Source organism: Balaenoptera borealis (assembly GCF_965194805.1).
Source record: "Balaenoptera borealis genome assembly, chromosome: 14".
In the NCBI taxonomy this organism is placed as follows: Eukaryota; Metazoa; Chordata; class Mammalia; order Artiodactyla; family Balaenopteridae; genus Balaenoptera; species Balaenoptera borealis.
Genome location: NC_138875.1, coordinates 77,755,135 through 77,776,297, shown reverse-complemented (window position 1 = coordinate 77,776,297; position 21,163 = coordinate 77,755,135). Strand labels below are relative to the sequence as shown.

Genomic DNA, 21,163 nt, shown 5'->3' with positions numbered 1-21,163 from the left:
GGCATTTCAGACGTGGGCTGAGCCAGAGCAAGCGAGCTCTGAGGCTGCGGCGATCTCTCGATAAGCCACCTAGAGGCGACTCAGTGCGCGCGCTCCCCAGTGGCTCCCCGCCCTCCCTCTGATCATGTTGACATATTCACAGGACAGGCAGTAGTACCGATGCGGCGCTGCGACGTTACAGTTTCCGACACCTTCTTTTTATAACTCGGCTCTATCCCCCAGCACTCGACCTGTGAAAACCACGCCTATGCAGCAACACAATTGGTCCGAAAGCGTCAAAGAGCCAATCAAGAGGCCTCCGGCTCTCCGCAGCCCACAGCAGAGCCCGACCTTCTAGACCGCCGAGCAGACGCCCGGGGAATTCTAGAGGCGGAGGAGGGTGGCGAGGAGCTCTCTCTGGCTTTCTCTGGCTCCCTCCCTCTCCTCGCGCTCCCTCTCCCACTCTGTCTCTCTCTCTCTCCTCTCTCTCTCTCTCTCTCTCTCTCCCTCTCCCTCTCTCTCTCCCTTCTTTTCATTCCCCTCCTCCCCCCTAAATCCTCCCTGCCCTGCGCGTCTGGACGCAGATTTAGGAAGCGAATTCGCTCACGTTTTAGGACAAGGAAGAGGCGCGGGAGAAGAGCACACCAAGATTCGGATTGAAACCCAGACACCAGGCTCGGAGCGGAGGAAGGAGGAGGAGGGCGAACGGAAGCCCGTTTGCAGTTCAAGTTTTGATAGCGCTGGTAGAAGAGGGCTTCAATCAGAGTTGTTTTTTTTTTTTTTTTTTTTTAAAGGAGAGAGACTTTTTCTGCTCCCTCGCTCGCAGTTCAAGCCGGTCTAGCGCAACTGCAGACGCCTCCTGCGAGCCAAAGGGAGAGGCAGAGAGATAGGGGGCGGGGGAAGAAGAAGGAGAAGAAAAGGTAAAAAGTCTCCTAGGAGAACCGTTCGCATTTGCAACAAAGAACTGGGGGCTGGGGAGGGACTGCCGGGACCGAGGGCTGGCGTGTCTATTTCGAGCCAAGCGGCAGGGCTCCGGCACGAGTCCAGACCCTGCTCGTTCCTCTCGCCTCGTAAACCGACTTCCAGGAGCGGCTTTTTGAAAACGCAAGACACAAGGACAGTCATCCGAGCGACTATGTCTCCTGATTTCTCGCCTTGCCCTCTTTAAAAGCGGCATTCCCCTCCCGAAAAGGCACTTCCCCCTCCCCTCACTTTGAGGTGCTTTAGTTGTGATCCCCCCCTTTTTTTTTTCCTTTCGCTTTTTTTTTTTTCCCTCCAAACTATGCGCTGCTGTTAAAAAACAAAAACAAAACAAAACAAAACAGCAGCTGCGGACTTGTCCCCGGCTGGAGCCCAGCGCCCCGCCTGGAGTGGATGAGCCTCTCCATGAGAGATCCGGTCATTCCTGGGACAAGCATGGCCTACCATCCGTTCCTACCTCACCGGGCGCCGGACTTCGCCATGAGCGCGGTGCTGGGTCACCAGCCGCCCTTCTTCCCCGCGCTGACTCTGCCGCCCAACGGCGCGGCGGCGCTCTCGCTGCCCGGCGCCCTGGCCAAGCCGATCATGGATCAATTGGTGGGGGCGGCCGAGACCGGCATCCCTTTCTCGTCCCTGGGGCCGCAGACACATCTGAGGCCTCTGAAGACCATGGAGCCGGAAGAAGAAGTGGAAGATGACCCCAAGGTGCACCTCGAGGCCAAAGAACTTTGGGATCAGTTCCACAAGCGGGGCACGGAGATGGTCATTACCAAGTCGGGAAGGTAAGCAAGCGTCAAGCAGCGGGCCCCCTCCCCCAAACTACTGAAGGTTTCTTTCCTCCTTTTCTCTCTCTCCTCCCAGAACGGTCGGTTTGCCAATTATTCCGGCTTAGAGGCAAACACAGTTCCCCCAGAACTGTGTACCAGAACTGTGTACAGAGACCTCCCCGGGCCCTGCCCCTGTGGTAGGAGATTTCAGCTTACCTGGGCGTCTGCAGCCGGCCGTTTTTCCTACCTGGGTCTGCATCCCGGGTTCCCTACAGGATAGGTAGAATTTTTTCAATGCTGCCCAGACGTCTCTGCAGGAAGAAAGAAAAGCACCCCACTGCAGGAAGTTCAGTGTTTCAAACCTTTCTGGAACATCCTTGTGTCTTTGTAGATGTATTTTTTGTCTGGTTCATTTTGCTCTCGGAGAGAAACACTTACAGCCCTTTCTGTTTGTGTGGTAGCAGGAGGCCTGGAAGGAGCTGCCCTGCCTTTTCTGCCCTCCAGCCTAGCATCTGGGTCTGGAGGGGGCCTGAGCCTGCCCCTGCCAGCGTCAGAGAGAAACCGAAGGGCATTTGGGGTTTGTCCATACTGCTTCGTGTGTCTGTAATCGAGGGAGAGTTCAACAGGCAATTTTGGCTAATTAAGATTATGTTTGCAGACCCAAGGAGCCAGTAGGGAGCCCCATACTGCTGTTTCATGTGTGAATATTATCAACCACATTTTACATAACGTTTAGAGGTCCTTGCCTGACCAAAATGTGCCTGTCCCTTAAAATCACTGATTTTTTTCTTAAATGGCATTGAAATCTACCAAGGCATAAAGTTGAAGGAATAAAAAGAAAATCCCTCTCTTGAGGTCTTTAGTTTTCTGTGTCTTTCCAAGCTAAATGAGGCCAAAGTTTGCCATAAAATCCTCCAACCCAGAAGCCATACAGGCAGTTTCACAGCGACCCGCTCTCTGCTCCCTTTTAAGTCAAAAGTACAGAATGCCAATGCCTCTGGAAAGTAAGAAGCAATTTGGTGGTGGCGTCTTGCCGTTTTGGACTGGCCCGAGCAGTGGGGAGAATGGGGTTAGCAGCGCGATAGGCAGACTGGTGATCAGGCCTGGGCGTCCACCCCAATCTACAGAATTCGTTTTGAGAACTCACCGAAGTACAGTTTCATTTCGCCAGCAGCGGGACTGCTGTTCCACAGCAGGGAGGGGTGCAACTTGACATTTCTTTTCTTGATACGTTTAACATTTTCTCATCAATGGGTGGTGGAAAAATTCTACCTCGACTGACTGAACTTGACTAAAATCCTACCCAAGCTGTTTACAGCTAGACACCCAGAAAAGGCAGAGGAAAAGGCAGAGGCAGGAATTTCCCTCTAAGGAGGGCAATCTCTAAAGTCATACAAGAGACCAAACAAATTACAAAGAAATTATTAGATGATGTAGAGAAATCCAGTGCCACAATTCATTCGTTTTGAATCTTGGGACATTTAAAATAGAGCCATTTGAGCATATTTAATCCTTCTGTTGTGGAAGGAAACAACTTTGCATCCAGTCGCCCTACTCTGAATGGCACAAGCTCATCAAATGTAATAGAAAGTTTTAAATTTGATTTAAATATTTTGGTAGAAGATCAAACCCGGAAACTGAGTGATTTTTTTTTTTCCTTTTTTCTTCTCTCTTCTCTCCCCTCGTAGGCGAATGTTTCCTCCATTTAAAGTAAGGTGTTCAGGGCTGGATAAAAAAGCCAAATATATTTTGTTGATGGACATTATCGCTGCAGATGACTGTCGGTATAAATTTCACAATTCTCGGTGGATGGTGGCGGGAAAGGCTGACCCTGAAATGCCAAAGAGAATGTACATTCACCCCGACAGCCCTGCTACGGGGGAACAGTGGATGTCCAAAGTTGTCACTTTCCACAAACTGAAACTCACCAACAACATTTCGGACAAACACGGATTTGTAAGTTCCATTGCTTCCCTTTGATAAAATTTTCTCTTTCTTCTCTCTAGCAAAGGCAGTGCTTCCACCTTCCATGTAAAATCAAGAGTTTCTCCCTCGCTCTCAGTTGCCAAGCATAGCAAACTTGCTCGATCCGCAAACAGAGATGGAGAGAGAATTCCAGGGTGTTTCTCTTCAGATAATGGAAGGCCTGGCATTCTGAAAGAAGTGAGGCTCATATTCTATGGCAAGTCCAGGTCTTGGTAACTGTTTGACCTGACAGGGAAGTTAAAAAGCAATCGTGAAGACGTAAAATCAGTGTCAAAGGTAGATGTTCGTAAAGGATTTGTTTTACGATATCAAACTTCTATTTTGAAACCAGCCGTATTGTTGCTTAGGGGAGTTTTAAGGTTCGAAGTCTTGACTATGTTGGTGAGAGGGTGTGAATACAGATTTTGAAAGATGTTCTTCCCTTGGACTAAAAAAGAATTGGGCTTAGGTGAAAATCAGGTTTACTAGAAATGAGACTTAGATTTCCCAGTACAAAAATTGCATGTGTGTTGGGAGTATATGTATGGATTCAGGGAGGGAGTTCCTAGAGACTTTCAGGAGACTTAGATTGCTTGTAAAAGTCAAGCAAAGGACCTTTTGCCCCCTGCCCCTACGCCTCCCCAACATTTCAATAAAATAAACAGAGTGATAAGTGAGGAATAAGCAGAAAGATTAGGCCCAGGAAGACGTGAATGGCGCGGAAATATCTTCAGGGGGCAGGAATTGCATTTGAAGCCCTTGATTTGATTAAGGCATAAATATTCCTCTCTAGAGTTCAGCCTTTCAGGGCTTTAAGTGGATTGGGCTCGTCAATTAGTGGGCACTTAAAAGACTGAATCATTTTGTAAATTAAAATGCATGTTTTTCTCTATCTTTTAAGACTTTGGCCTTCCCAAGTGATCAAGCAACGTGGCAGGGGAATTATAGTTTTGGTACTCAGGTAGGCTAGGGTTCAAGGTACGAATCAACCTTAGATGGTGAGGGTGGGGGAGGACCCTTTGGAAATTGAGGAGCAATTTGGATTCTCCAGAAGATTACGTGGGGAGCTGAATGTCCCCACAGAGGTACTCCAAGGAGGTGGGCTCGGTACAAGCGTGGTGCCCTTCGGTGGGGTAGACGTCGGCCTGACAGGGGTCCTAGGGTCCTGTTCTTCCCACTAAATCCTCTTGTGATGTGTGTCTCTCCTCTTCTGGCCCCTGCAGACTATACTGAACTCCATGCATAAATACCAGCCCCGCTTCCACATTGTGAGGGCCAATGACATCTTAAAACTTCCTTATAGTACTTTTCGGACGTATTTGTTCCCCGAAACCGAATTCATCGCTGTGACCGCATACCAGAATGATAAGGTAACCAAAGTCGCTTTTCTTTTTAATCGTGATATTAACACCCACTCCCCCTCCCCCCTTTAAGCTGCTCTGGGGAGAGGATAAGAAAGTTACCAGAGCATTGGGATGGGAGTCTGATTTTTCTTTTGTGATTTGACCTTCAGTGGAGCTTCGCGGGGAAGGGGCACTGGCACACTGCAGAGGCAGAAGGAAAAAAAAAACTTGACCAGCTAGGAATCCAGTGCTGAGTGAAAAAAAATGCCACACTAACTTTGCCAGTGAGAAGCTCCTATAACCACCCGTCCTTACTGTTGCCCGCCCCACCCGACCCGGGGCTTTCTCCTGTTGGTTTCAAGGTTCATCCTCTTCCCCTTCAGGAAGAAGGGTCAAGAAATCAGGTTCGAAAGGAACCAGCTAAAATTGAAGGCAAAAGCCATTCGGGATCTTGGGAGGAGAGTCCCAGCAGAGACCAGATTTTCTCCCCTAGCCAGAAATCCCGAGTAGCTGGTCTGGTTTTTATTACCTTTTACGCTGCTGTGTTTTTTATGGTGTGTGTGTGTGTGTTTGTTTGGAAAAACCTACTCTGATCACAGGGTCATGCTAATTGAGTTGTCTGAGGCTTTTGAGATGAGGTGACCAAAGTCACCACTTCATTTGAAGGGGTTTTTTTCCCCCCTGGGCCTGAGGCCAGGGATTAGGAGTACCCCCAAATGGAACAGCTGGCAGCACCTGGTATGTAAAGCTATGGTGGCCCGAAGGTCATGGGCGTTTGCACAGAGAGACACAGAGAGACACTGAGAAAGTGACTCTTGGCTGCGGGTTCACCAGTCGCCAGCTTGGCTGTTAGCAGGCAGTTAATGGGGACAGGGGGCAGGGGAGTGGGGGGCACCTGAGGACCTCTGCCCTTCAACTTCTGAACCCTGGACCTCAGTGCCAGTCCAGCTCACTAGACGACGATGCCCTACATTTTGAATTCACTCTCACTATGGGTGGGTCCTCTGTGGCCCGCTGACGGGGGTGTTCCAGGTGTGGTTCCTTGGTCTGGAGACTAGGACATCAGGACCTCCTCTCCCTGCAAGAAGTGCAAACAGGATTTATTCCAAGAACAAGAATCCATCCAAGGGGCCCTTTTCCCACCTCTAGCGAACTCTGTATACATCATCCGCATCCCCGACCCCACCGCAGGGAAGGGATTTGAAAGATTACATACTATTTTTCCTCAGTGTGTAAAAATGCACGCACCCTCTAGACCCAGAATCCTATGAATCTAAGTTGTTAACGGAATAATAAAATATAGCATTTTTGATCAAAGCGGCCATGGGCCTTCTCCACCTAATGGTGGTGGCAGGGCATATAAATGAAAACAAATGTTAACAGTGGTCATTCAGTCCTTCTAAATCTATAATTGTCAATATCGTAATTCCTGAAACATACCCTGCCCCCGACACCCAGCAAAAAAATCAAGCCCAGCGCCGGCACAAGGGTAGTGAAACCCCATAAATCATTTTATTAGATTTACAGAAAAGGTTGGAGGATGTGCTGTGTATATGTTTGTACGTGTGTTTTGGGGCAGGAAATATACCATAACATATTTTATGATCATTGCACTGTATAAAAAATCTAAAGGAAAGCATAATTTTAAGATCTACAGGTTGCCCTTTGACAGCTTTTCCATTTCTAAGCCCAAGCTGTTGGCTGCCCAGGCAAGGATCATTTCAGCCTGGAATCCCTGGTTTGGCCTCCAATGGGAGATGCCAGCCATGGCACAGTTTCCTTTGGTTTTCCTCCTGGCCCCCTCCAAACTTCTTCTGTGTTCCCCTCTCTCTTTCTCTTCAACCTGGCCTATCCAAATGACTTCTCCGGTGGTTGGAAGTCAGATTTCTAGTAGATTAATGAGTTGGGGGAAACACTCCCAGAACATTCTAGAAAAGGAAGCCAATGTCTCTTTCTTGCTTGTGTCTCCTTCTCCAGATAACTCAGTTAAAAATAGACAACAACCCTTTTGCAAAAGGTTTCCGGGACACTGGAAATGGCAGGAGAGAAAAAAGGTGAGCTGAGACAGTTGTTTCTCAGATAATTTAGAAAATCGCTTTTCTAGGTCCCGACACTCGACTGTTAGAAGTGGGATGCAGGCACTTACCTTGAGACGGTTGGGGAAGGGTGGGGGAAGGGTGGAAAACAGTTTGATGCCCCTCAGCCAAGAGCTTACCAATTTCGGTACACTACTTTCTCTACCTCTTCCATGTTACCTTAAAGGAAGTTAACTAGGCCACCCCATAGAAAGATGTCTCTGCAAGAAAAGTATCAGGGATACAGATTATATACAGATGCCTATGAATTTCTAATTAGTTTAAGTTCATCCTGGGCAGGTCCCAGGAAAGGACTAAGCCATTCACAAAATGCCTTGGAATTTTTGCAGTCTTGTCTGGCAAATACCCTCAGACAGAACTGAAGCCCCTGGAGACATCTATGGCCCCCTCCTTCTGTGGGGACACATATCATTCTGCATTAAGCAGACAGCTGGCTGGTATATAAAAGAAGCTCTCCCTTCCCCCACCCGCGTTCAAAGAATTTCGAAAATCAGCCCCAATTTTTAACCTAGCCCCTGGGGGAGGGGGTGGGCATTAAGAATGAATTTCTCACATCAAAATAGATTTTTTTTTAGTCCGATTAATGCGTTGGTGAACCGATTACAGTAAAGTGCACCATGAAATGACCACTTCTTCCCAATCTCAGCAACCCATGCGGAGTTGGTCCGTTCTTTGTGTTCACTGTTTGCGTCCTCCTCTTCCCCTCCGCCTGTGAGGCAGGCTGCTCAGCTGTCTCTGGCTGGCTCCCATCTCCCCTCTCGCTCTTTACTTTTTTTTTTTTCATATCATGGTTTATTTCATAAGATGACATCATAATTCATGTCTAAGTCACAAGAACAAAGACTCAAACTCCTCCTGCCTTCCCGTTGAACTCTGAGGGCAGGGAAATCCAGGTACAAATGCATGATCATGAGATGGCCCAACCTGATACCTAGTGGCTCAGGGTCACCAGGTATGGTCCTCCTCCTCATGAAGACATTATCTTCCCATCACCTGGACCTGCAGCTCCCAAAGGAGCAATCAGTAACTCCTGGGGAGGTGTGAGAACTGGAACCAGTGAGGCCCAAAGTTGCTCTTTACTTTTAAACCAGATTTCACTGCCCCAGCCAATACCCCTTCCCTAATGAAACCCTCTGGTCTTGAATAAATACACCCAAAGCCTTCTTTCCCCCTCCGTCCCCCTGGGCGTGTGTGCGCCTCTTTGGAGAGGGTGAGGCGGACCGAGAGGGGAAAATCCTGCTCTGATGTGTAACGCTGGGTGTGTGTGGGCTTCTGCCACAGAAAGCAGCTCACTCTGCAGTCCATGAGGGTGTTCGATGACAGACACAAAAAGGAGAATGGCACCTCCGACGAGTCCTCGAGTGAGCAGGCTGCCTTCAGCTGCTTCGCCCAATCCTCCTCTCCGGCCGTCTCCACCGTAGGGACATCCAACCTCAAAGGTAAGTCTGGCCACCTCTGATTTCTCCAGGTCTTGGAAGCCTGAAGAGTTGGGGGCTGGGGGCGGCACCCACCAGGGAACCTGACCCCTCCAAAGCTTCAGATCCTTCTAGAAGTTTGTAAACAGGAGCCAGATCTCACAAAGGGTGATCAGGTGTGTCCCCCTTCCCTAAGTTCATCTGAGAGCTCAGACCCCTTTCCCCCAGACACTGATTTGGCGGAGGAGGAAGGGGTGGTCTCAGTTCCTGTATCCCCTCTGGGTGGGGGCCTGGAGCATCTCTCTCTCTCTCTCTTTCTTTTTCCCACCCCCCCCAACCCCATCCCTCCAACCAAGCAGCAGCTGACTTTTTTCTACTCTGTCTTCAAACTCTAGGTTAAAATGTGTTAGGCTGGGGGTGGGAGGAGTCAGGGGATTTTCTGCCACCTGGAACAGGGAAGGTGACCAGGAGAAATCCAGCTATAGAGCCACCCTGGACCTGTGAGAGGAGATGGAGCACTGAGAGTCTGGGCTGGGGAGGGCAGGAGCTGTGCAAATCCCCAGTTGGTTTCCTGTGTTTAAAGAGCAAGAACTATTTATTTGGAAAGACACACATGCTCTCAATAGGAAGAGACCTGTTTTTTAAGTGAAATAAAATGAGAGTTCTGTATGTCGTCAATCCATTCAAGCTTTAAACACAAAATGGGATCTCTTTTTTTTTCTGGTAGGACACCCACAGAGGGTGTGGTGAGAGCAAAAGAGAATCCATGATTGTCTTCTGGTAGTGAGTGGGCCACTCATCACCCATCTCTGTCTGCAGAGACCGGGGAAACAGAGATGGCTCAGTGGTGTGTGTGTGTGTGTGTGTGCGCGCGCGTTGCGGGAGGAGTGTTCGCTTCTGCCACTACCAATTCAAACGTCAGGGTTCTCTCCAAACAAATCCTTCTGAAAGAATCCACAAATTTGTGGAAGGGACTGATCTCAATCACTCAGGGAACAAAGAGAGGGTAACTAGAAGGTGTTCCCGCAGTGAGTTTTAGTGTAAGTCAGTTTTAATGTTTAAAAACTGAATTTGCAATCGAATGGGGAAAAGGCCAGTAAAGGCTTTGTCTGACCTAGTAGGAGCTCAGTCCTCACTTGTGTAAAATAGTAAAATTTACTACCCATTTGGGGAAGGATCTATGGAGGGAGGGGTGCCGCTCTATCTACATACTTGAAATTCGTTACTAGCTTGTTGCATCCTTCCACTAAAATTTGCCGTATCACACTCCCACTTTGCAGATGAGAAAACTGAGGCGCAGAGAGGTTAAGGGGCTTCCTGGGGTTACACAGCTGGGAAGTGGCCGAGCTGGGATTCAACGTGGGGAACTGGAGTTCTGCTGGCCCGGGTTTCAGAGCTAACGCCCTTCCGCTTGGCTTTTGTTTCCCTCCTATGGTAGATCTGTGTCCCAGCGAGGGTGAGAGTGATGCCGAGGCCGAGAGCAAAGAGGAGCACGGCCCGGAGGCCTGCGACGCGGCCAAAATATCCACCACCACGTCGGAGGATCCGTGCCGGGACAAGGGCAGCCCGGCGGTCAAGGCGCACCTCTTCGTGGCCGAGCCCGGCGGCCGGCCCCGGGACAGCGGGCGGCTGGACAAGGCGTCGCCCGACTCGCGCCACAGCCCGGCCACCATCTCGTCCAGCACCCGCGGCCTGGGAGCCGAGGAGCGCCGGAGCCCGGGCCGCGAGGGCGCGGCCACTTCCAAGGCCGAGGAGGCGCGCGCGCTGCCGGGCAAGGAGGCCTTCGCGCCGCTCACCGTGCAGACGGACGCGGCCGCCGCGCACCTGGGTCAGGGCCCCCTGCCCGGCCTCGGCTTCGCCCCCGGCCTGGCCGGCCAGCAGTTCTTCAACGGGCACCCACTCTTCCTGCACCCCGGCCAGTTCGCCATGGGGGGTGCCTTCTCCAGCATGGCCGCCGGCATGGGGCCCCTGCTGGCCACCGTGTCCGGGGCCTCCACCGGCGTCTCGGGCCTGGATTCCACGGCCATGGCCTCGGCCGCCGCGGCGCAGGGACTGTCGGGGGCGTCCGCGGCCACCCTGCCCTTCCACCTCCAGCAGCATGTCCTGGCCTCTCAGGTATTTATCAGCCGCCTCTCCAGCCCCTCATTCACTCTCGTTTGCCTGCCCTTTGGTCCCAGACACTCATCCAGTCCCCCAGCCTAGAAGCTTTCAATAATAATTATTATTATTATCATCATTATTATTACTAGGTGCAAGACTTATTGATTCATCATAACTTCACACGCCCCACCAAAACTTAAAAAAATTTTTTTCTATGTTAAGGGCTATTTCTAGCAGAGTAACTAGATGGTAATAACAGGTAATAACTCTACACAGCACTTACTTTGTGCCGGGTGCTCTTCTAAGTACTCCATCTATTCTGACTTCAGTGATCCTATGATCACCTCCACCTTCTAGATGAAAGGACAGAGATCAGAGATGTTGAGTAACTTATCCAAGGACACACAGCTGGTAGGTGGTGGACCTGAGACTCTACCCCAGGCAGTCAGACTCCAGGGCCTCTTCCAGAGGCTGTGATTTTAGCTTCAGAGTTACAATGTCTCTTAAATGTTTCACAGCCAACCCTCCCCCAAGACTTAGAGGAGGGAGAGACCATGGCCTGGGAAGGGAAGTGACTCCCTGGGGAAGAGTTGATTCTTGAACCTCCAATATGAAGCTATTTCCCTGCTCCCCCACCCCTCGCAGGCCAGCCTGTTAGGGGTTAATGGCTTGTGCACACGTGGGAAATGTCAGAGAAGGACAGGCTGGGGCTATGGCAGGCTTGGCGGCCTGTGTATGGCTCAGACAGCTGTGTTGGGGCTCCAGCAGCTGGGGAGAAGTCTCAGGCTGCTGAAAATGCTCTGAACCCCGGTGAAAAGGTTCTATGGGGTTTTCTGCACGCCCTTGCCTTTTGTTTTGTCTGAGCACATTCATCTCTCTTCCCTGAGCCAAGAGGCAGGACTGGCCTCCCCCTCTGGGAGGAGGAGGGGACTGAGAAAAGGGCTTCTGCCCTTCCTCCATCCCTCCCATCTCCTGTGCTAGCCCTTTCTGGAGACCCTCCTGTCATTGGTGGGCAGGTGATAGGCGGGCGAGGGCCTGCCTGGGCAAACAGGTACTAATAGTACCCAAGGCAATGGGTCAGAGAGAACTAGCCCAGGCCAGGGTCCCCGGATTTTTATTCTGCTTCTGCCACTTGCTAGCTGAGTGAATTCCTACACCCCTGGGGCCTACCTTAACTCAGTCTCTCCACCTGTAACACCAGCATATCTGGGGCTAGGTGATTTCTTTGTCTCTGTTCATAGCAAACACCCTTTACTCTTTCCCCCTCCATCCTGCCCACCCCCCTTTTCCTTTTACTTAAGGATCTTCCCCAGATTTTTTTTTTTTAAACTTCTAGACTGGAGTAGGAGGGCAGAGGGGTGGAGCGACAAGAATGAAAAAAAAAATGCATGTCCAATATTTTATGTCCTCTGGTTTTCACCCAGCTACTTTTGTGGGGTAGACTGTCTGTAGCCCCATTTAACAGGTGGAACAACTGACTCTGATGGGAGAATTTCCAACCATCTTATTGGCCAGGCACCCTGTGTGAAGTATATTGCAGGCAGCAGCTCATTTCATACCCACAAAGTCCCCCATACGTATGTGAATTATTGAACTTTTCCCTGGTTTTGCCATATAAGAAAGGTGAGGCACAGGGAGTGAATACTTTGGCCTAGATTGACACAGCTCAGATTTGGACCTAGACACAGAAGTTTGAGTGTCCTGCTCCCTACCCCCCAGGGAGAGAGGTTAAGGACTCGCCCAAGGTGGGGATGGGTGGGGGAGGGGTGATGGATGAGGTTGGCTCCTCCCCACTGCGCAGAGCCTGGGCCCTGACTCTTCTGCCCCTGCGTTCTCTCTCTTCCTCGCCCAGGGCCTGGCCATGTCGCCTTTCGGAAGCCTGTTCCCTTATACCTACACGTACATGGCCGCGGCGGCGGCCGCCTCCTCGGCGGCGGCCTCCAGTTCCGTGCACCGCCACCCGTTCCTGAACCTGAACACCATGCGCCCGCGTCTGCGCTACAGCCCCTACTCCATCCCCGTGCCGGTGCCGGACAGCGGCAGCCTGCTCACCACCGCCCTGCCGTCCATGGCCGCAGCCGCGGGGCCCCTCGACGGCAAGGCCGCCGCCCTGGCCGCCAGCCCGGCCTCGGTGGCCGTGGACTCGGGCTCGGAACTCAACAGCCGCTCCTCCACGCTCTCCTCCAGCTCCGTGTCCTTGTCGCCCAAACTCTGCCCGGAGAAGGAGGCGGCCACCAGCGAACTGCAGAACATCCAGCGGCTGGTCAGCGGCTTGGAAGCCAAGCCCGACAGGTCCCGCAGCGCATCCCCGTAAACCCCTCCCCAGAAAAGTCTCTTCATTCCAGTCCAGTCCAGTCCAGTCTGCAGTGCACTTTGTTGGATGTCAAATAAACCACGGGCGTGCAGTGAGGTCAGCCCTTCTTTGTGCAGCCCTGTCTGGGAAGGGGTGCCGGACTCCTTGGAGAGAATGTGCTAGAAACAAGCCCTGTCTTCTTGGCGTGGTTTATACATCCGGGATCTGGCTCAGAAACGTCGGTTGCACTGAGCTCTTGGGGGTGGGAGTTAATGCCTTGGAGGCCGGGCCGGAGCACCTCCTTCGAGGCTGGTCTGGAAGCTGTGGGAAGATCGAGGTAGCCAGGCCCCAGAAGGGGAGGGGTTGAAAAGCTCCGCCATTGCAGATTTATATATATATTTTTTCCTTCACCGTGTCAAGTGGAAACACAAATAAAATTGAAAAGAAAATACCGGGGATAAATGGATACATTAATATGATTCTGTTTGTGAAGATTAAAAACTTTCTAGTGACCTGCGTATCAGTTCTAAATAAATTACTGGGTAGCATTGTTTGGGGAGGGAAGTCCCTGCCATCCTTGTTTAGTCTCTATTAAGGAAATCTGTGTCTTTTTAATATTCTTGTGATGTTTTAAGAGCTATAGGTCTCTTTTTGCATGTTCCACAGTAATGTATTTGTGGGTTTTATTTTTGAATGCTTGCTTTTAGAGAGAAAAGGACATTACCCCTTACCCTTTTCCTCGATTCTCGACAACCCCAAGGGGGATGATTTAAAGGGAAGGGGTGGGGAAAACACCAAAAATGAATTTATTTTATCTAAGCTCTGTAGCAGGATTCATGTTGTCCCTCTGGCAGTTCTTTCTCTTTCCTGTATATGCAATAACAAGGTTTTAAAAAAATAATAAAGAAGAAGCGAGACTATTAGACAAAGTATTTATGTAATTATTTGATAACTCTTGTAAATAGGTGGAATATGAATGCTCGAAAAATTAAACTTTAATTTATTGACATTGTACATAGCTCTGTGTAAATAGGATTGCAGCTGTCAGGTTTTGTGGTTTTGTTTTCCTATAGTCAGTTTTATTTCAAGGTCACAGGATCGCTTTTAAAAGTAGAAAACACACTTTCTGCACCGACACCGGCACACTTTTCAAAAGAGTTGTCTGCAAAGAAAAAAAAATTTTTTTAATGTCCAAAAGTGGGGAAAAGTGCTATTGCCTATTTTACCAAAACTTGGGGAGGTGGGGCTGCTTCCCAGCCCCACCTGAAATTCCTAAGAGTGGTTCTGAGATTGCTTGCGGGTGGGGTGGGGAGTGCGGAGGCTGTGGTTTGACTGTATGATTTTTCTTTTGTATTTGTATTTGCTAGTCTCTGATTTCTTCAAAACGAAGTGGAATTGACTACTTACTGTCTTCAGTGTTGATGGTGTTTTGAATTGGTGCCTATAGAGATATATATTCACAGTTCAAAAGTCAGGTGCTGAGAGCTGGTTTAAAGACAAAAATTCATGAAGGTATATTTTGTGTTATAATTGTTGAGTTCTTTGGTTTTCTGTATTTTTGCCCCCTCTCTTTAAAATATCATTGAAATTTCAATAAATTTTTATTGAAATGTCTTTGGGCCTCGTGTTAAGTGCTTTCTTTAGGGAACTTTCCTGAAAGTGGAGAGTGGGCCTCTTTCTCTCCTGGCTTCCTTTAGCCCCTTCTCTTTGCCTTTAAATAATTAAGACCGCCCCCACTGAACCAAAATGAGATGTCACTCAAGTTACAAAACTAAAAACAAAAGTCCCTTACTCGGCGGCGGCGGCGGCGGCGAAGGGAGCGGCTTCAATCTGAAATTACTTTTCCTTTAAATTAGGAAGCAAAACGAGAGACGGAAGGGGGGCTGATTAGAATTGGATAGAATAGCAATTTCAGATACTTAAGTTTTAATGGAAAAAGAATGCTCGCTCCCTAAGTCAGTGTTTCCCGCACGAATCCGAACATTTTCGTTTTAGGCTCGCTCTCCCTTTGCACGTCGATCTGGGAAATTCAAGTCAATTTCTCCTTGCCCCAGTGTGCAAAAAAACAAAACAAAAACAAACAAACAAACAAAAACTAGCAGAATCTCCTCGTGGCCAGCCCCGGCTTGGCAAGGCAGCAACCCTCCAAGCTTCAGGAGAAGGGGACGAAATCGAACGCTCCCCTGTAGTCCCCGGTGTCTCAGATTGGACCAGGCTGACCTAAGACACCCCTCGGAGGCCTCAGCCCGAATTGTGCGTGCGAAGCGCGGCCAGCTCTGCGCAAACTTTGCGTCACGGGAGGGAGGAGGGCAGTTTTCCCCGCAAGGGAAAGGTAATTCCAGGGCGCATAGTTGACCCCCTCCGAGGGAAAAGTCACCCAGGAGGCTGACACCCTCCTCCAGTTCTTCCCTCCAACCAGCCTCCAGGCTGTTTGGGGAGTTGCCTTTTGAAGTTCGATTTATCTTTGAAACATTCAATAAAAAATGGTGAGGCCATGACAGTCTTTGGTCTCCTGCCCTCCCCACCCCAGCCTCGCCTCGGAGGTGTGTGTGTGTGTGTGTTGGGAGCGGGGAGGGGGGTTTAGGGAGGACGGGAAGGTTCTCCAGGCCTTTGCTTGCTCCGGGGGCCTTGACTTGAGGACGCAGCCGGAGCCTGCCTGGCGGCTGCCGCCCTCCCCCCCCCCTTCCCTGGAGCCCGCCAGCCCGGCCCCAAGTCCCTGTCACCTTCGGGCCCCTTGAATGGCTGGCAAGGAGGACCCCCCCCCCTCCCCTCCCTCATGCTGTACTTGGAAGGGGATCGAGGTCGAGACCTTTTGGAGAGGGGGGCACAGCCCCTTCCATCTCCAACCAGGCACGTGGGGAGCCCCATAGCCTCTCCTGCGCTGTCTCCCGGGGTGGGAGGGAAAACAATCAGGGTCGGAGGTGGGTGGGGGGAGCTTTGCCAGGCTTGGGGATCTTTGGGGCGCTAGTTCCCCGGAGGGCCCGAAGATTTCCAGGGCGTGCGCCCTACGCGCAGCGGCCGCAGCCGACTGGGACTGGTTGTTGGCCCAGCGATTACGCGCGGTGCCTGCGCCCGGGAAGGTGGCAGTCGGCTCGAGGTGCTCGGCAGCGCTCTCCCCGAGCCGGGGTGGGGGGCAGAAAACAGCCTCAACCTCAAGGAGGGCAGGAATGCTTTTCTTTCACGGTCCAGATTTGCTCACCTCCTCCCCACTTCACCCCCAAATTCTGGGACGGTGCTCAGACGTGTATCTAGCCTCTCCCAGTGCTTGCCTTTTTTTTTTTTTTTTTAATCTCCCGTGTATCTTATTTGTATATAGTGATGTTAATGAGTAACTCTGGTGGCGCTGATGGACTGGGGGTGAGCGGCTCGCAATCTCTCTGGATTTCGTTGCCTATTACTCACCTGGCGCCGGTCGCAATCTCGCCGCGGGCTTTATGGTGGCGGCGGCCGCCGCGGAGGCCACTCGGGGCCGGCGCCTTCGCCTTTTTTTTTTCCGGGCTTCGAGTGCCACCTATCTGTCTGGTTCACGAACGCGCCCCGGTGGCCGCCGCTTGCTCGGCTCCCCAGTGCCTCCCGGGTTCCGGAGCTGAGGCGTTTCACCTTTGCCCCTTCTCATCCTCTCCAACCCCAGCCCGGGCTCCCCTCCTCCTCTGCCCCCCGCGCCACCCCCCACCTCCCACCCCAACGTCGGAAGAAGCCGCCGTCGTCTCTTTCCTGGATATCGCTTTCACTCCTGTTTGGGCCTCAGATGAGAAAAACAGTCCTTCCCGACTTCGGGTTTCCAAAGAGCCTTCGGAAATTCAATGAGGGGGATCCTCTCTCATAATTTTCTCCCAAGTACCTTGCCGCTCCGTGTAGAAACCTCTACCAGTTCCCTCGACCCTGTCGGGCAGGGGATAACCTGAGTTCATGCTGGGTAGATGGCGAGAGAAAGGATTCCCCCCTCCCCAATATACACCACTCAGATTCTACCCTGGATGCAACTCCCCTTTGCGTGATGCGCTCTCTCTTTCTTACTTTACAATTCTGTTTTGGTTTGGTTTGGTTTGTTTTTTTTTCGGTTTCTACCCTGGCCGCGTCTATAGGGACGAAGGGCACATGTCTCTCGTGAGCAGCGGTCCGTAAAGGGCCCGGGCCGGGGTCAGCTACCGCAGCCTGCAGGGCCGAGCGACTTCGTGATTTGTAGATTTAAGGTGACAAATGCGGGTGCCGGCCTGAGCCCTCCGGCCCCCGCCCCTTGGGAAGGTCGGCTCCAAGCTTGGCTGCGCCCAGGCGTCTGAGACCGGCGGAGGGGGAGGGGGCGGGCTCGTCTTTTGCTGTGCTCGGAGCCGCGAGTGAAGGCGTCCGGGTTCCTGCTGACCTCCCGGCGCTAATTGCAGGGGCCGAAGGGCGCGCTCGGCAGAGGCCGGGGTCACGACCCTGCGCTCCCTCCTCCCGGGTCTCGACAAGCCCGAAGGAGCCGGGGGTGCGCACGCGGGGGTGCGAGTGCGAGTGCGCGTGTGTGTAGAGCCTCCCTCTGGATCTGCGCTGTACTGGAACCCACCCCTCCTTTGTGGGGCGAGTTCCCGGCGCGTAGGCCCTTACAAAAATTCCATCCAAGAAGGAAAACCCTTGTGCTGACCTTTCCCCTAAGCCAGCAGACAGGCAGCCGCCTTTGGGCGCTGCAAGAGGCTTGAAACGCTTCGCGTCCGTGCGCTTTTCTGCCTCGCTGGTTTCCAAATTTGACCTCACGGCAACCAGCCAAGAGAGTGGCTGGCTATTCGGGTGTAGATGCGAGGCCGCGATCGCGACCTGGCTCTTATACACATAGCTCTAGAAAGTTCGTACCTATGGGTAGCTCTTTGGGCGTTCTGGGGTCAGGAGCTACAGGTGTTAGAAGTAGATGCGTGTGCGCGCGCGTGTACGTACTTGTGCGTGCTCTACCAGTAGACGTCTCTTTCAATTTGTATTTCGAAGTTCCTGCGCAAGACAGTTCCGGATGTAGATGCCTTTGGTTGTTTTATAATCAAGATGCGTATAATCAACATGTATATGTTGCAGATGTCGGCGTTCAAAGTACACGGAACAGCAATAATAAAATGAGCTGGCATGCCAGCATACCAGAGGCCCGTGCACAAGCTAGGTACTCGGTTCAGGCACCCCACAAAAGAGATCTCCTTTAACACCGCCTCACAATTAACCCTATGGTGTGTGAGGACGACCTTTATGCCTTGTTTTACAAAAGAGGGAACTGAGGCTCAGAACGGTGAAATCACTAACCCAAGAGCATCCGGGACACTGTGTTGCCAGGATTCGAGACCAAGGCGGCCCCAGAATCCAGTGGAACCACTGTTTCTAGTTCAGGTGGAGGTGTACATACCTGCGGTGCATACATCCAAGACGTAGAGAAATCTATGGGCGTGTTCTGGATTTCGGTGTGCGTCTCACGCGCTTTTCATAGGAGAACACTTTACATTTCTTCGGGCGTCTCTCGTGCAGTGAGAAAGCGCAGTTTCTATCTCGGCGTCCCATTCTCCAGCCCTCTCTCCCCCGTGCAGTGCCGTCGAGGAGGAGACCGCACGCTTGGGGCCCTGGTTCCCAGGCGGACGAAGCGAAGGTTGGCTGGTGACAAAACCCCACTTACAAATGCTTGCGGCGGGGCACGGAAGCTGATACAGTGTTCTCGTCCCGATCTGAGTCGCGAGGGACAGGGAGTTACAACCGCGCGGGCGTGCGCCAGGGCAGCAGGGCGACCACGCTAACTCCAGTTTCCCTCTCCCGCCGGGTGGGAGAGCGAGACTCGGGCTTTGAGTATCTCAGGCTTTTCTCCACCGGCCTCCGATCCTCTCCTGCGTCCCTAGCACTTGCTGAGCTCCATCTGCCCAGGCGCGAAAGCCGGGGACTGCAGGTGGGGACCCTGCCGGCGCAAGAATCGTTTGTTCCTTCCTGGTTCGACCCTGCTCAGCTTCCAGGAACTTAAGCAAATTTGGTTCCTCGGCCCCTCTTTTCTCTCAACTCTTTGGCCCCAGGTGGAAGCCGAGCGCTCGGCTAGTGGGGAGATAGATCCGCTGGAGGCGGGAGAAGGGGTACGGAGGGCGCAGCCCCACGCAGGAAACGGGGTGCCTGGTTATGAGACAGCGCGGCCCAGGTTCCCCAGCCTGGGCAACTGTAGGCCCCATGCACCCAAGGAGCCGAGGCCCGGGTCTGGCTGCAGGCTGGGCGGGGAGGGCGGTGGGGTACGGGGAGGACACAACACATTGCTCCGGTAGGGAATAGGGACCCGTCTTCCTTGCGCCCAAGACGCAAGGCGCTTTCTGTCCCGCGGCTGGGATGAAGTCAGGCGGCCTGTGCCGGTCCGATCGCGCAGCTTCGGGGCAGTCCCTGGCGGGGGAAGGCGGGGGAGGGACTTAGAAAAGGGACATTGGTACCGTCCGAGCCGTCCGGCTCTCCACACCCCCCCATCCCCCCAGTCCAACGATCCGAGTCAGCCAGTCTATTTGAGCTTTTGAAATGCGATCCCCCGCGCCACTTCGGTTTCCCGCTAATGGCCCGGGCTCTGGTTTCGGGTTGGGGGATTGCACCCGGAGGAGAGGGGCTGCTTCCCCGGGGCCCGCGCCAGCCCACCCCCGTCTAGGCGCTCTTCCCGCCGGCGCGGCGGGCCCAGGACGGCACGCCCCCTGCCCCTTCAAGGTCCCCAAAGCGTCAAGGACACCCAGGCACGGAACTGACACTCGTGCACTGACTTCCTTCTTGCCACTTTCGCTCCTTGCCGACCACCCCAGTCCCCAGCGCGGGCGTCTTTGACGTCACTTTTCTTTTCTTTTTGTGCAGGGACCAGGCGCCCCTCACTTTCCCAGGAACTCCAGGGGAGCGTCCGCTGTCACGGCTCGTAACTTTAGTCGCCTCCATGCCCCAATCCTCCCAACCCGAGGTGTGAGCGCCAGTGTTACAGCGTGTCTGCCGGACGGTGTACCTACACCGCAACGCTGCCTTGTCCCAGGCGGCCCTCTCCCGAAGGCCCGCACCCTTTAGCTTATGGCCATTCTTTAGGGTGAGGGCTCTTAACTGGAGGCCAGAGCTCTTGACTTCAGCGGATCCCCAGAAATCATAGACAAAAGTTTGTTACTGTGCATATATGCAGATTTGGGGGAGGGAACCCGACAATTTTCCTCAGTTTCTCAGACATGTCTGAACCCAACCAAATTAAGGTGCACTCACTGCTCTGAGGACAAAAAGAAATGGGGGGAGAGTTTAGGGTGGGTCCTGGAGACTCTTGTCTTGGCCAGGTCGAATTTAGCTTTAGGGACCAGCTCCAACTCTCTCCTTATCCTTCTCACTCACCTTCTCCAAGGACACTGTTTCCTTGCTTATTTTGAAGCTAAGCTTCCAGACCCGGAAGGCCTCAGGCATTGTCTAATTAGATGACTAATTAATGATATTAACTTATCAACCAAATGATTATGAACAGTCATTATCACTCCCAATGAATTCTGTGTTAATTTCCTGTTGCTAAGGTCAACCCCACTCAACTAGCGCAGGTAATCAAAGGAAACCACTTTTCATAAAACAAAATTGCTTTTTACTACACACCCTCCTCCCACCTCAAGATCTAGGGCAAGGGGAGACACAGATGAGTCTCCTTTGTGGAGAGACCTTTGGGGTCCAGGTTAGGGGTTCCCCTGCATCTATATCCCCGTACTAGCCATCTCCACGTACATCATGGTGATCTGGCAGTTTTCATCTTTGTTCAGATCTTCTGAAGGTCTTAGTTTTTAAAATTAAAACCACATCTGGGGCTTCCCTGGTGGCGCAGCGGTTGAGAGTCTGCCTGCCAATGCAGGGGACACGAGTTCGGGCCCTGGTCTGGGAAGATCCCACATGCCACGGAGCGACTGGGCCCGTGAGCCACAACTACTGAGCCTGCGCGTCTGGAGCCTGTGCTCCACAGCAAGAGAGGCCACGATGGTGAGAGGCCCGTGCACCGCGATGAAGAGAGGCCCCCGCTTGCCACAACTGGAGAAAGCCCTTGCACAGAAACGAAGACCCAACACAGCAAAAATAAATATAAATAAATAAAATTAAAAGTCAGTACTTGTAATTGGTCTGTTCATAGTTTCAAAAAAAAAAAAAACCACATCTGGTGGTATTGGGGACCTGAATTTTGGAAGATAGATGCGTATGTGTTAGCGGGGGGAATAGTTTGGGGTCTGAGGGTCACCTGAGCCTTTTCTCCAGGGCAAAAAAA

General features: G+C 52.1%; 1 protein-coding gene and 1 long non-coding RNA gene across 4 annotated transcripts in view; one reads left to right on the top strand and one right to left on the bottom strand.

Moving 5' to 3' along the window:
* Positions 1-673, bottom strand: part of LOC309611381 — a 168,379-nt gene extending 167,706 nt beyond the window's left edge. Inside the window, exon 1 of one of the 2 annotated variants that reach the window (XR_014234491.1) lies at positions 587-673. This is a non-coding gene — a long non-coding RNA (uncharacterized lncRNA). The remainder of the gene's footprint in view (positions 1-586) is intronic. The other variant, XR_014234492.1, reaches the window with a different exon arrangement.
* On the top strand, positions 15-14,553 carry TBX3 (T-box transcription factor 3). 2 transcript variants are annotated; one of them, XM_082355715.1, is made up of 8 exons: positions 15-1,742; positions 3,416-3,683; positions 4,594-4,653; positions 4,916-5,062; positions 7,013-7,089; positions 8,413-8,570; positions 9,985-10,661; positions 12,499-14,553. In XM_082355715.1, the coding sequence occupies exons 1-8, from the start codon at positions 1,354-1,356 to the stop codon at positions 12,958-12,960; spliced, it is 2,238 nt and encodes a 745-aa protein (XP_082211841.1). In that variant the 5' UTR covers positions 15-1,353; the 3' UTR covers positions 12,961-14,553. The 2 variants fall into 2 exon arrangements, with proteins under 2 accessions (XP_082211841.1, XP_082211842.1); XM_082355716.1 differs by lacking the exon at positions 4,594-4,653 and having other exon boundaries at positions 21-1,742.
* The last annotated feature ends 6,610 nt before the right edge of the window (positions 14,554-21,163 follow it).

Coding starts and splice junctions, on each gene's coding strand:
- TBX3 (XM_082355715.1), top strand. CDS start 1,354: ATGAGCCTCTCCATGAGAGATCCGGTCATTCCTGGGACAAGCATGGCC. Junction 3,684..4,593: donor TTTCGGACAAACACGGATTT/GTAAGTTCCATT, acceptor CTATCTTTTAAG/ACTTTGGCCTTCCCAAGTGA. Junction 7,090..8,412: donor AATGGCAGGAGAGAAAAAAG/GTGAGCTGAGAC, acceptor CTTCTGCCACAG/AAAGCAGCTCACTCTGCAGT.